This window comes from Sander vitreus, chromosome 13, assembly GCF_031162955.1.
Source record: "Sander vitreus isolate 19-12246 chromosome 13, sanVit1, whole genome shotgun sequence".
Classification (NCBI taxonomy): domain Eukaryota; kingdom Metazoa; phylum Chordata; class Actinopteri; order Perciformes; family Percidae; genus Sander; species Sander vitreus.
Genome location: NC_135867.1, coordinates 13,656,024 through 13,671,332, shown reverse-complemented (window position 1 = coordinate 13,671,332; position 15,309 = coordinate 13,656,024). Strand labels below are relative to the sequence as shown.

Here is a 15,309-nt window from a genome sequence, read left to right as displayed (position 1 = left end):
GGATAAAAATTGCAAATATTACGCACAAACAAATTTGTGTAGCTATCTATGAAAACACCAACTTTGCCATATCTCGGCCAAAATAAATGCCATCAACGCCACACTTTAGATTCTTGTTTACCATGACCCTCTGAAGGCCACCCACGCGTTTTACAAAAATTAGCCACTAGGGGGCGCTACAAGTACAAAATGTTTATATCTCAAGAACCCCTCATCCGATTTTTACAAAATGTGTTGGGTACCATCTAGGGCCACTCCTGAGGTCAACCCTAGAGTGGTGTACTGAGGGGTCAAAGTGGGCGTGGCCTATGGGACCCACGTCTAAATTTACTACTTACGCTAACGTGAACAACTTTAAATTTACAGGGTAGATAGACAATGGGTCATGGACCACACCTACCAACAATTACACATGTGGACCACTAGGTGGCACTATAATGTTTTTTTGCCTTTAACTCCCACATTACACATTAAAAATCCTTACATCCACGTGTTCCTTGAATCAAGCTGAATCACATGATATAGGCCACGCCCATTTCTGCTTAAATTTCTTTCCGCAATATCGCGCAATGCGCAAAACCAACTTTTTCGAACTCGTCCTAGGTCGTGCAATGGATCAGCACGAAACCTGGTACGTAGCATCTTCCGATGGACGTGACCAAAAGTTACTCAAGGAATTTTGCTACATTAAAGTATGCGCATTTGACGACCAAACAAATTTTCCTAGCTAGCTACCACACACATATCATATCATATCTCGGCCAAATTAAATGTTATCAGCAAATAACTTGAGGTCTTTGTTCAACAGCCCACTACGATGCTCTATACCAAATTTGGCAAAGATCGGCCTTTAGGGGGCGCTATAAGCAACGTTTATTTGTTTTGGCCAATAACTCAATGCATTTAAATAGGAAATATGCAATTGCAATATCTCTGCCACAGTAAATGCAATCAACACGAAACTTAGACAATCAACGTAGACAAGTTTTGGCACTTTTACTCTATGTTAATGCCATATTTGCAATGCGAATGTACCACAGACCTTGCAGCTCACACTTCTCAATATTTACTGACGTTTGCCTCCTACCGTTACGTTTTGGTTTTCGCTTTTGCGTGCTCCTTTGGTTTTTTACAATAAACAAACTTCTTATGCCACCTGACAAAGTTTCTACAACCTTCACAGTGGACGAATGCAACTCTTTTCTCTCACTTTTTCAATCCAAAATCAACACCATTCAAAGGCGCAGATGAAAATATTGAGCACCCACGTGTGCCAGACTGCCAGTAGGCTACATTCATTTACAGTTAAACATTGCAGTTGGTGCTAAGTGGAGAGTCTGTCATAGTGTGATTGGTTATGTCGGTGGCATTGATTCTTAATTTCCCACGAAACTGATCGCGGTAACGTGTCCGTCGAACTTTTCATCTCCAATCCTATCCGTATATCATTGTTAAAGGTAGTCTGTATATGCATGGAGGTGAACTGTTGACCGCTACGTTTGCAATGGCGTCGTACCGCAGACGTCGCGGCTTGTGCCTCTCGATATTTACCGACGTTTGCCTCCCAGCCGCCCGGCTTCGGGTTCCACTTTCGCGCGCTTCCCGGGGCGTCGGGGGCGACTGGCGTGGGTGGCTTGGGCCCCGTCATAACTGCTTGCAGTTCTAGTTTTAAATGTCATCCCTAATGATCTTGCCTGTAACCAATACAAAAATGTGACTGTTTAGACTTCAGCCTAACTAATCTCATGTGCCTCAATTACAAAGCACTGACCTCACAATTAAATCTTACAATTAAAATCTTTTATCAAATAACGAGTAATGTTTGTGTCGAGGCATGGCATCAGATATGTTTATACTGTAACAGTAATAGTACAGGTGTAAGTTAATACAAGGTAACTTTATCAGCCTTAATCAATCCACATCTCTCCCCTCCTGCTAAGAGGACTGGATTCTGCTGCAGAGAATAAAACTGCTTCTGTACCTATAATTATTGTATTTCCATTAATGACCAAACATGTTTGACCCACCAGTTTCCTTGTGTCTGTGGATGTATGGAAGTGTGGAAGTCCTTTTTATAGAGTGACCTTAATCAACATAGACATGAAATTAGACACAGTTGTTTTCATCCGCAGCATGATATCACAGCCACAAAGGTAATCTCTACATTCATTATATTGTATTTAGAGGTACTGAATAATCCCTTAGAATATAAGAGAGCCTCATATTTTCTGCACAGGAAATCAGATGAGCTTTGAGCTCCACCTGTATATGTGTTCATATTTTTAAAATTAAAGATACATTTTTTTTGTTTTCTCGAATGCCCAAGACAGATTTATCCTAATAAAGTCTATCTTATCTTATCTTAATATGTTAATATATATGTCTTACCCTGAAATTGTTAATTTTTTTAATAAGTAGGAGGAAAAAGTATTTAAAGATTACTGCAGTACAGAGACTGTCAGACAGATGTTGATTCAACTCTGTGGTAATGTTTTAGAACATGCTGTAGTGTCTTTTAATGTGATTTTGCATCATATTTCCCATCATTGTAAACATACTGCACAATAAGTGGTGTGACCACATTTTTGTACACCTTAAATATAATGCAAGTGTTGGAATTTAGAAATTAGAGTTAGGGATGAATCAGCACTTTTATTATCCATTTCAGGCAACCTTAAAACTGGGATACATGAACGGATGGTGAACCAGGTCGTGCATGGTGCAGATTAAATGTGAGCTTGCTTTGCATTTTCCTAGATGTGGAAATAAAAACATGCTGGTTTACTTTGTCCAGGTGCAATGTAGCCAAATGGCCACATGAGGATAGTAGTTGGCAGATTTGAATGGTAAAGGCTAAGGGTGCAGACCTATCTCCACAGAGAGCCCACAGAACAATGTTTGCGATACATTTTCAAATACAAATACGAATGGTTGAGCATAAGAATGGTGAAAGTATTGTATTGCAATGTACTGTGGTTGCATGTTTAAATGCAGTTAAGTTGGCTTGAGACTTTACCGAGAGGAAAGAGCTCTTCGAATGCTTAAAAAATGACTGATAGGTTGTCCGAGCTGCTGCTGTTTTCTCTGAGGTAACGGGCCAGTGTTATAACAGCAGCTTCTCTCAAGCGAAGGACAGCATGAAATATTCAAACTGCTGAGACTGCAATTTTTTTCCCAGCCATTGAATGAGAAGCAGCCCATCACCATACTCATACTCTAACACAGGCTCACTGGCAGCCTATTAGCAGTGCTGCAGTAGATGGTGATGTGATTGATGGGAACGAGATTTAATGAGCAATACACATTTAGTAATTAGGCTCAATAATTACTATAAGTCTTATTATCATTTTTGGATTTCCTTCAGTAATTAAAAAAAAAATAATGTAATGAAATGAGGCAACGATTTACAATCTAAGTAAGAAATATCGAGCTGTTTGTCTGACATATAGCATATCATTCTGTTTAGAAAACAAGCATATTAATGCTGTGTGTACTTTCTGGTGAATGCAGATCTGTGAAAGCCAGGACATTCATAGACATTACCCATAATTGGTATTTTTGACACCAGATTAGATGATTTCCCTTTATCTTAACTTGACATTGTATGTTGTTTTAGGGTCACTGTATACAATAATAAGTGACCTGTATTCATAAGAAAATGACAATAGTATATCTTAAATGTTCTAAAATAAGGTGGAAATCCTGCTGCTGAGCATGGCATAATTAGTCCACAATAACTGTACATCTTACACATCTAATATTGATTCAAATATTGATGGAGTGATTTCTGGTTATACTTCCAACTTGTCCTTGGGAGGACATTCCAGCCCATAAACGCTTAATTAGTCCCTCTTAGCCACTGCTGATTATTCAGTATTCAGTACCATAGACAGCCACAGTAAGTAAATCCTTATGTTTCTTTTTCCCGCCCAGAATATTCCCTTGGATTAGGGTGGCACCACAATCTTGGATGGAGCTGTCAGTGTGGTTGAACACTCTGCAATGCCCTGCAGTGTCCGGCGATGCTCTGCAGTGTCCAGCTGTGTCCTGCCAAGAGTCTGCGTCTTGCTATGCCCACCCATGCTGTGCTGTGCCATGCTACATCCTGTAACGCCCTTCAGTAAGGCCATCAGTAACTTTGTCTGTGATACATAAGAGAAGCACTCATGATTGGCTTTAGTGGGATTTTTTAGTTCCTATTTTGATAACTGCCATGTTGCTTGGATCATATCTTGTACATCAGCGTCTCCTTTTCAATCATCCCATTAACCTGGGATGTGAAGGATATTTGTTATTCTTGTTAACCGAATTATCTAATCCAAAATGAGCGCCGGTGACCTCGCTGGAAAAAACTTAATTGAAAATGAATGTGTGAAATCTGAGGAATTAATGTTTATCCTACAGTGAGGGATCAAGGTCAGAACTCTCCCTCTCTCTCTGTATATCTCTCTCATACACTCATTCCATGCATTGAATACTTCTGCTTTGAAATTGAGAGACAAGTCAACGGGTTTAATAAGTGTATAGATCTGTGACACCTTTCCAGCTTGTTAAGGCAGAATCTGTTCTTCTGGTCAAAGGCTGATCGACCAGCCAACTGTGTTTATCCACAGTCCAGGATGAATCGAAACCCAGGCCAGGACTGCAGTCATCCTCTTTAAGACCTGGTCTGGTCCTGATCAAAATCCACATGACCTTTGAGCTTAGAGGCCAGACAGAAGTTCACAATATCAGACTTGAGTAAATTGGTTCCCATGGTTTATAATTACACTGCAGAGTAGCCAGAAAATGGAAATATTGACTGGTGTAGTGCAGGTGTAAACTGGGATTCATGCATTATTGCATAAGTATCTTTCTTTTCTTGTACAATACTTTTATGATATGATATGGCTCTGTTGGACTTCTTACTAATCTAATCCTACTGTGTGTGAGCTTTGTATGTATGACGTGTCACGGAAAATTGTCTGTAAGCTCTCAAAAACACATCAAATAATGCACAAAACCCTGAAGTCAGGAGGAAAATGTCCACTCCTAAGACAGACAGAAATGCAGTTTTTTTCTTTCATAGTTGTTTGAAAACAAGAAACAGTATCTGATTGGCTAAGTTTCATGAGCTGTTCATTAGCTGTTCATCAGCTGTACACTCAAACACAATAAAGAACGGAACCTAACCACATGTGATGTTTTTCAGTCTTTAGCAAAATAACATATGGTGTCCACAGTCTCCTGATAAAAGGTAGAGTGCAGTAGAGTGACAGTTATCAAAATTATTATTGATCAAACTAATGTTTTCATACAAGTTTACTTTCACAGAAGTTAAAAAAATGTATAATATTCCCAGAGGGTGCATTTATCATCAAACAGGGCACAGTGACCCCAGACAAAAGGATTCACTCCTGCCTCTGCGACTCCTGGGAGTCTTTTTAATGAGCTCTATTTATGATGGCATTACTACTGAATGCTGGGTAATGACCTTGCCTGTAACAAACAAACAAACAAACCGCAGAACCTTCTACTGTTCAAATTTAAGTTTATTAAGCTCATAAGAACCGGTTAGGTTTCCCAAGCCTGCACTCTAACAATTACAATTAGAGGGAATTTGTGGGGGAGCACACTAATAATGAGCCATTAACCAAGCCAACTTTCGGTACTCAACTGTTTTTAACACTAGAGCTGTACACAGATAAATCAACCACACTCATGTATTGGCCAATATTAGCTTATTGCACATATATATCAGTATTGATGTATGTGTCGTAACAACAAATTGCAGTACAGAAATGCCAAACTAGGTTTCGATGTAATTGGCAAACAGTGTCACCATTATGTAGTTTGTCCACCAGAGTGCACTGACACGTTGATTTTTCAACTGTAAAATGTCTTGCTAAGTATGTAACTTGGTCACAATTGTTTTTAAAAGAAGAATGTAATGGATCTGAATGAAGATTGTTTGTTTTGTTAAAAAAAATACTATTGGCCAATATATCATTATCAGCTGGGCTATACTAGAGACACATTTCTTTCAGTAACCAAAAAGTATTTCGAGCACTAATTGTAATAAAACCAATGCTATACTGGAGGATGTGTTACTGTAATGAAAGTAACCCACCTGCAAAAAAGTATTTCTTACTTTTCAAATAGATTTTAATCATTCTCAATAATTACGTGATCAATTGAAGGTCACTCTTTAAGTGTGACGTACTGTAACACCCAGTGCAGTGGAAAAGTAAAAAGCAATGTCAGAGAATTTAGTCTTTGTACACCATGAGGTGTCCTCCATTGACCCCTGTCATTCACAGCAGCCACTGTGTATTAACATTTCTGTCAACACTGAATCAGAACTGCAATACATTTCTGATTGCTGTGACAATGTGTTAAATATTTGTGTTTGACAGTAAAAGAGTGTACTTTGAGATTAAGAAGAAAGTTTATACTGAGATGATACTGGTTTTGTGTGGTAGCAAAAAAAAAGAAAGAGGGGGAATAGAAAATCACATTTGCTTCCAGTTCACTGCACTCCACACAGACAAAGACACTAGCACACAGTTCCCTTCCAACGGAGAAGTCATTTCAAACTTTCTTGAGCTCATATTCTGAAAGTTTTATTGACAAAATTGTACTTCAGCAGCATCTAACCAGAAAGATTTTACCCTCAGCCTTCTCCTGCCCACAGAAACATCTCTGCTTCTCCTCACCTACTATGCCAAAGCCCTTCCTTTATCTTCAGAAGGCAGCTGAGGCCTATTCAGCAATCAATAACCAGTAATCACCTGACTTATTCTTATTCTTTATTTTATAAAGGACAACACACATTAATTAACATTTCTGTAAATGTGCCAGTGTTAGCCATCTGGCTAATTTTCAACTGTAGTCCTTTGGCCAGATGATGTTAGACCAGAGCAACAGGAAACAACAAGACATTAGTACAGGTTACACTATACAGACAGAAGTCAACAAGACACATACAGACAGCTAGAGCAACAAATAAGCTTTCTCAGTAAGCTATGCAGAGCTACAGGAAGCAGCAAGACATTAGCACAGTTACACATCAACAGTATCCCCATTAAGTATAAGAAGCCATGCAAGCATCAAAACACAGCCAAGCAACACAGCCCCGTTCCATCTTCTTGCACCGTTCAACGTCAGTAACAAGCAGTAATAAAAAGATGCAATAGGCTACATCACTCATAAGGGAGGAGTTAATACAGCACAGGTTAATAAGATGGTAAAATAGTTAAAATGCAAGTAGATTTTTCATACATGCCCAAGAAATGCAGAGTGGGCTATACTGGGCACACTGGGCAAGACTACAAACAGACTACAAACTGGCCGACTCTTTTCCATATGTAAAATCACAAACTTCCCACCCTTGATCCTGAGGTCTTAGCCATCTATAGACCTATATCTAACCTTCCCTTTCTCTCCAAGATCCTTGAGAAAGTAGTCGCTAATCAGTTATGTGACTTTTTACATAGGAATAATCTATTTGAGGACTTTCAGTCAGGATTTAGAAAGCATCATAGCACAGAGACGGCACTGGTGAAAATTACTAACAACTTTCTAATGGCTGCTGACAAAGGACTTGTCGCCATACTTGTCTTATTAGATCTTAGTGCTGCATTCGACACTATTGACCATACCATCCTTTTACAGAGACTAGAACATTTAGTCGGCATTAAAGGAATCGCACTACGCTGGTTTAAGTCATATTTCTCTGATCGATCTCAATTTGTAAATATCAACGATAAATCCTCTAATTACGCTAGAGTTAGCCATGGCGTTCCTCAAGGCTCAGTGCTTGGACCAATTCTTTTCTCCTTGTATATGCTTCCTCTAGGCAATATTATTAGGAAACATTCAATTAACTTTCACTGCTATGCAGATGACACCCAATTATACTTGTCAATTAAGCCGGACGAAACCAGTCAGTTAGCTAAACTTCATGTGTGCATTAAAGATATAAAAACTTGGATGACCTACAATTTTCTGATGTTAAACTCAAACAAAACTGAAGTGATTGTGTTGGGCTCAAAACACCTCCGAACTTCATTATCTAAAGATATAGCTACTCTGGATGGTATTGCCCTGGCCTCCAGCACTACTGTCACAAATCTAGGAGTTATTTTTGATCAGGATTTATCCTTCAATGCCCATCTAAAACAAACCTCAAGAACAGCCTTTTTTCATCTACGTAACATTGCCAAAATTAGGAATATCCTGTCGCAAAACGATGCTGAAAAACTAGTCCATGCATTCGTTACTTCTAGACTGGACTACTGTAACTCCTTACTATCAGGATGTTCAAATAAATTCCTTAGGACTCTCCAGCTGATCCAGAATGCTGCAGCACGTGTTCTGACAAGAACTAAGAAAAAAGATCATATTTCTCCTGTATTAGCTTCTCTGCATTGGCTTCCTGTAAAATCCAGGATTGAATTTAAAATCCTTCTCCTGACCTACAAAGCTCTAAACGGTCAAGCACCTACATATCTTGAAGAGCTCTTAGTACCTTATTGTCCCACTAGAGCACTACGCTCCCAGAACTCAGAGCTTCTCGTGGTTCCTAGAGTTTCTAAAAGTAGGATGGGAGCAAGAGCCTTCAGCTATCAAGCTCCTCTCCTGTGGAACCTGCTCCCAGTCTGGGTTCAAGGGGCAGACACCATCACCATATTTAAGAATAAACTGAAAACACTCCTCTTTGATAAAGCTTATAGTTAGGGAGCGAATAGAGTAGAGTAGAGGGAGACAAGGTTGGGGAGAGTTCTAGCCCGATCAGGCACCTCTCTTTGGCCTGCCTCTCTTAGTTATGCTATTATAGTTCTAGACTACGGGGTGAGTTCCTTCCTTCCTGTAACGAACCGAGCTGCTCTCTCCTCTCCCTTTCCATATGTTTCCATTTGTGTACATCCTTGCCCCTGAAATGCTTGTTTCTTTTTCCCGCCCAGAATATTCCCTTGGATTAGGGTGGCACCACGATCTTGGTTGGAGCTGTCAGTGTGATTGAACGCTCTGCAATGCCCTGCAGTGTCCGGCGATGCTCTGCAGTGTACGGCTACGTCCTGCCAAGTGTCTGCGTCTTGCTATGACCACCCATGCTTTGCTGTGCCATGCTACACCCTGTAACGCCCTTCAGTGCCCTGTTATGACATGAACTACTACGACTACCATTTGTAGTCACTGTTCCATTAACTTTGTGACTATTATTGCCACTGTTCAGCACACCCCCAACCGGCATCGTCAGACACCGCCTACCAAGAGCCTGGGTCTGTCTGAGGTTTCTGTCTGAGGTTTTCTTCGCCACTGTCGCATTAGTTACTGCTAATGATTGCTCTTGGGGGAATTACTGGAATTGTTGGGTCTTCGTAAATTATAGAGTGTGGTCTAGACCTACTCTATCTGTAAAGTGTCTCGAGATAAACTCTTGTTATGATTTGATACCATAAATAAAATTGAATTGAATTGAATTGATGCATACTATTCACATCAGTGGTTGATGGGCTGTGAGACATGATGGTGAAAGTGTTTCTATGGAGGAAAGATAGTGACCTGAAGTTTAGATGCTCAGATAGCATGAATTCTCTGATAGCAGCAGCTGTTCAACAGTAAAGATAATATTTTCACTTTCATTTTCAACATCTCCCATAGTTCGTACTTGGGCTTTGGCCTTCCAGACATTCACATATAGAGCAAGACGATGAGTCATTGCTTTGCATAAGGACTAAAAAACTTTAATGAATCTTTTCTCTACTCCCCTTTTCTTTATCTGTCTCTTTCCATTTTTTCTTTTTACTGGGTTCAGCTTAAACCCTGTCCCTGCGTCCTTTACAAAGTCACTCAACTGGATAAAGTCATTTACCTGGATGAAGGGGAGTGAGAGAGGGGAATAGACAGGGAGAGTGAGGGTGGGTCGTGCAGGGCAGAGAGGAAGTCTTTTGTCAATCACTTATTTGTAAGGAGAATGTAGCGAAATGAAAAAGGAACAAAGAAATGTAGCATTGGCAAGTGAAGTACACAGAGAGTGCAGAGTTGAAGCCTGACAAATGTACCAGCAAAGGCACATACACATCAAATGTGACAAATACCACACAGGGGAAGGGAGAGAGAGGATCGCAGATTGAAGACTGTTAAAACTAACAATGGAAAAATCATTAATTATCAGTTCCATACAGTGGTGTACATTTAATTAAACATGTGGTGCAAATTGCTTTAAAAACAATGTATTCTCTGAGATTAAAATTGTGATAAACAGAGTGACAAACACTGAAGTGTGTGTTTAGTGTCTGTTTGTAGATTTCTTTAGGCCAGATATTTTAAGATATGAAATATAGTACATAACCATTAGGCCTAGCACTTAAAATTAATCATTAAGATGGTACGTAAATTAAGATCCTCTGCTTTTGTTCATTATGTCTGTCTGTAAGACATAAACGTTATCATTTCTGTGTTTTGGGTTTTCTGCCCAATTCACCTATTTGATGGCAGTCCTCATTTAATTTGGGTGGTCAAATGTTATCTTTCTCCGGTAATTATCAAATGATAAAAAAAAAGTTGTGTTTAATAATTTACTATTTGGAGAATATGTGACCCTGACCTATTTCAAGGATTAACCAAAAACTCTTAGAGTCACGCCAACACATGCTTTTGACACAGTCACATTACAGTATGTGCCACATAATAGACATTAATAGGTAGTTGCACATCAACTTTGGTGATGCTCTGACTTTTCATCTGCCGCCATCATCAAGTCAAAATTTCAGTTTGTCTAATACTTTGGTTTACGACCATTCCTATCTATCTATCTATCTATCTATCTATCTATCTATCTATCTATCTATCTATCTATCTATCTATCTATCTATCTATCTATCTATCTATCTATCTACTTGTCTATTGCATGTTATTCTTAAATCTAAAGTGTCTCACCTCGTCTTAGATCTGGTGTAATAATCACATTTATTATGATTTACAGGAGAGTGAAAGCATGTCAAATCACACTGATTCCGGATAGTCAGCCACTTGTTTCTTTGCCTAATGTGCATCAGTTAGACTCTGTTACATGTCTTCAAATACTGTAATGTCCTCACACATATTCCTACTCTCCTGCTGTTTTCCAGCTTTTGATGTTAGACCTTTGTTTCCAAAATTCCTGTGATCTTACTGTAATGCAGACCTTGAGTTAAGAGTTTTCATGAGCTCCGGGCTGTAGAGTGATACTGACTTCTCAGGTCGATCGTGATTCTTCACGGTTTATTCGTCACAGTACTGATGAGATTACAGTAACACTGCCATGCCTTTCTGTTATAGCTCCCCATGCAGACCTCTGCAGCCTTGGACTCTTGGGTGCTTTACAGTAATAACAACTTGTCAACACTTGACGATTCTGTTTACATATCCATAAAGGAGTGAGAAGTATAAACTTAATAAATCCCACCCCGTGTGTGTAAACGCAATTCAGTGCTTGTAAAATCTTCCCGCTTACCAATTGCGAATGTGATCTCCCTCATACCCAAAATCAATTTAAAATTTACATCATTTATTTACAACAAAGAGGAACATAAATGAGGAAAGAAAATATTTCATAAACTATAAACAAAAAAACAATAAATCAACAATACAAATAATAGTAGTAATAATAATAATAATAATAATAATAATAATAATAATAATGAAACTGAAACTAAAACGGAACCCCAGTAAACACCTAATGAAATCAACCCCCTTCTTTCTCACTGTAACCTGTGAAAGTCATGTCCTTACCTGATTTTAAACTGCTTTATGTTTGGACATTGCTTTTGTTCCACCTGTAGACTGTTCCAAAACTTTACTCTAGAAACTGAAATGCAGAAACTTTTCCTGGTTGTCCATATACTTTTGATCTGCAAGGCTTACTCAGGGCATTTTGTGCCAAAGCAATTATAAATTACTATAGTCATGTGAACATACAACACGTCATATAGTTTGACAGAGTTTAATAGTCATTCGAAGATTGTGCCAAAGCAATTGAGAAAAACTGTAAAAAGAAGCAGATAAGATAGTTAAAACCTTTTTCTGGTGAGCCCAGAATTGCTCGATGACGATGTGACATCTTACTGTGGATGCACTCATTCTATTCTTTGTCTGAAGGAGAGCTTGACGCTCTAAACGTCACTTGGTGGTAATTCAATAAATGTATGTTCACGGGAGCATTAGCTAGTGTGCGGAATCTATTTTTACGGCTTCTAAATGTTCTTCTGTCCAGAACCTAGTATTTATCATCTGAATGTGTGTGCTTTTGTAAACCTTTTTGCAGATGCACTCATTCACACCTGCTTGTAGCAAATTTTCAAAAACTTTTTAATACGAAATACAATAGGGAAACACTTCCTGTGTTAATGTTTGGCAAAGTGCTGCATGAAGTCAACATTTCCTGACAGTGATGATAAAATGTACAGACATAAAGAACACTGCTAACTCACCATTTTTATTTGACCTTTTATTAATGTCTTGGTTGATTTTCTATGCCTACAACAATCACATGCATGGTTAGATTCTGTCACTTTCTCTTTTGCCCCTTCACTGATAAACTGACCTGGTGTCAAATAATGCAGGTGTTATTTTTCTGTGATCAAAGGCTGTTCAGAGAGACAAGGTTGGCAACGCAGCCTATGTTCTTGGTGATGAAAAATGACCAGCATTGCTTGCTTGCACGAACATGGCACTTACCAGCTTCCATGCCTCATCTTCCCTACCCCAGTCTCTCTCTCCCTTGCAATATGCACTCCATCAGTAGATTATAAACAGGAATACCTTGTTCTCCCTGTGGGGTTTCCATTTGTTTGCAACAATTTGCAAGGGCTGCAGTGTTTTAGTAATTGCATTAATTCACTATTTCATTCCAGCTTCTCAAATCAGAAATTGTACATACCTTTACTATATATTTGTCACTTGGTTAATAAGATAAATAATACTAAGTTAGTCTGACAAGCTGCTGTAGACTAGTAAGTTAACATGACGCATGGAAAGCATTCCTCTCTTGAGAGATACAATAATGTTTAGAAGTAGTAGTATTCAGTTGTGCAAGATGAACACTTAATAGTCTCTTATAGTCATTAAACTGTTTTTGGCTCTGTGCTTATCCTAGTGTGAGAGGGATACCACATGCAGTTAATTGGCCAGCTGCTGAAAAATTATGAAACCGGCTGTATGAACTATTGATTTTGGTTGTAACAGGACACTGCCTGGGAACCCCCGTAGTCTTTGATAACGTACTCCAGTTCGCCTCTCTCACTACACGGTATTGGCCTGATGTTTCAGTAGGTCAAACAGCCACGTTGGCCAGTCTCGGGTCAGAGTCCTGCTCGTAGCGGTAATGGTAGACCTCCATCTGGTCTCGGCACGCCTCTCTAATGTTGTTGAGCCACCGTTTGATGCCTCTCCGGTTGAGATACAGCACCATTAGAAACACCACCCCGATCAGAGCCAACACTATACCGAGGAACACGTATGAAACCGCCTCAAGGTTCTCGTTCATACAATCCACGTCCTCTTCCCGGAGCTTCTCCACAGGAACCCCTCTCTTGGCCTCCGGCTCGCTGCACAGGAGTCGTCCTGCATCCGGGCACTGGGATGAGTTTTTCAACCAGTAGTAAAACGCCTCCAGTTCACAGTTACACCGAAACGGATTTAAAGACAAGTAGATGCGTATGCGCCTTTGCTGGTACAAAATGGTTACATCTCCCCCCCCTATGCTCTCTATTGAGTTATTTATCAGCACTAACGCGTGAAGATTATACATATCTAATAGGGGAATAGCCTTTAGCATGTTTCCCGCCAACTCCAGTCTGTGGAGGTTGCGCAAAGTGCTGAGCGCATGTGAGAGCTGCTCGGTGGCCGGAGGCAAAATAGAGTGATTTAGGTAAAGGGAGCGCAGCTCCAGTAACCCGTGGAAAGCCCTGGCTGAGATAGACTCTAGCTGATTGTGGCTCAGATCCAGCATATGCAATCGGGAGAGTCCCAGGAAGGCGTAAGGCTCAATAGCCTTTATCCCGTTATTGGACAGCGAGAGTGCCGTCATTTCCAATTCCGTCCCGTTATTCATGAACGCACCACGCTGTAAAGTTGAAATGTTTTTCCCCTTGAGTATCAGGGTGGACGTCCACTCCGGTATGTTTCCAGGTATCTCGGTGTCCTCCCCATCACGGCAGGTCACAGTCCCGGAGTCTCTGGCACAGATGCATGACGACGGGCAGGCATCATCCGTCCTGACAGGCGAAAACAACAAACACACCACTGCTGCGAAATTCAAACCCCACCAAATAGAAAAAAGACACTTTGAATTGTCGGCACTGTGAAATATCCACATATTCTCTCTCATTTTAGTCTCAAAGCAGCTCTTTGCCGATGCGTCTTGCAAAGTAGGTGACCGACTACAATCCTCCTAGGCATGTAAAGTCTAATCAGTCCGGCTTCGGTTACTTTAAACCATCAGAATAGAAAGAAACGCTCTTACCACAGTCACCTTGGTGATCTGTATAGATTTTCTTTTTGGGATATTTACGCATCGGTACGGTGGACAACAGCCGAGTGTGGCTGCGAAGAAAGCTGCGCTCCCTTGGTGGTATTTTTGACGCCTGTCACTGAGAGAGAGAGAGAGAGAGAGAGAGAGAGAGAGAGAGAGAGAGAGAGAGAGAGAGAGAGAGAGAGAGAAATATGCACGCCACAATACAAGTACTCCCAAGTCATCCTAATTTTAGTCAGTGGTGGAATATAACTAAGTACATTTACTCAGGTACTGTACTTAAGTACACATTTGAGGTACTTGTACTTTACTTTTCATGCCACTTTCTACTTCTACTCCACTACATTTCTGCACTGACATGTGTCTGGCTATGTCATGTTGTCTTTGCTCATGGAACAACAAGGAGTTTGACATTTCAGCTATAAGTAATTAGGAAGAAATTAATTATACTCTGATTAACCATGACACAACACACTGACAATAATAATGAAGAAAGAAAGTCTGCTCAGAGGTTGTAACACCTGCTAGAGGTTCAGCACTATGGACAGCTCCACAGAGCACCACAGTACTTGGCTTATAGGAACTTGTATTGTTCTTTGTTCAAAAGGAAGCAATGAAAAAAGTAGCTTACAAATGGTAAGAATAAATGTAGGAAAAAGAAAAGAGGAAGGTCCTTTAGTTTTTTCCTTTTTCTTTTTAACTGACAACAAATACAAGATGAGCTGAGGGAGAAAAAGAAATACAGAAGTAAAAAGGTTCAGCACCAAGGATAGCTCCAAATGGCAGAGTAGTGCAGTTCTGAGTACAGAATG

The 15,309-nt window shown here is 39.9% G+C and overlaps 1 protein-coding gene across 1 annotated transcript; it reads right to left on the bottom strand.

Annotated features, from left to right (window-relative positions):
* Window positions 1-13,297: 13,297 nt before the first annotated feature.
* On the bottom strand, window positions 13,298-14,353 carry tpbgl (trophoblast glycoprotein like). The gene has a single exon (XM_078265310.1). It carries the CDS (start codon window positions 14,351-14,353, stop codon window positions 13,298-13,300), a length of 1,056 nt encoding a protein of 351 aa, XP_078121436.1.
* Window positions 14,354-15,309: the final 956 nt, after the last annotated feature.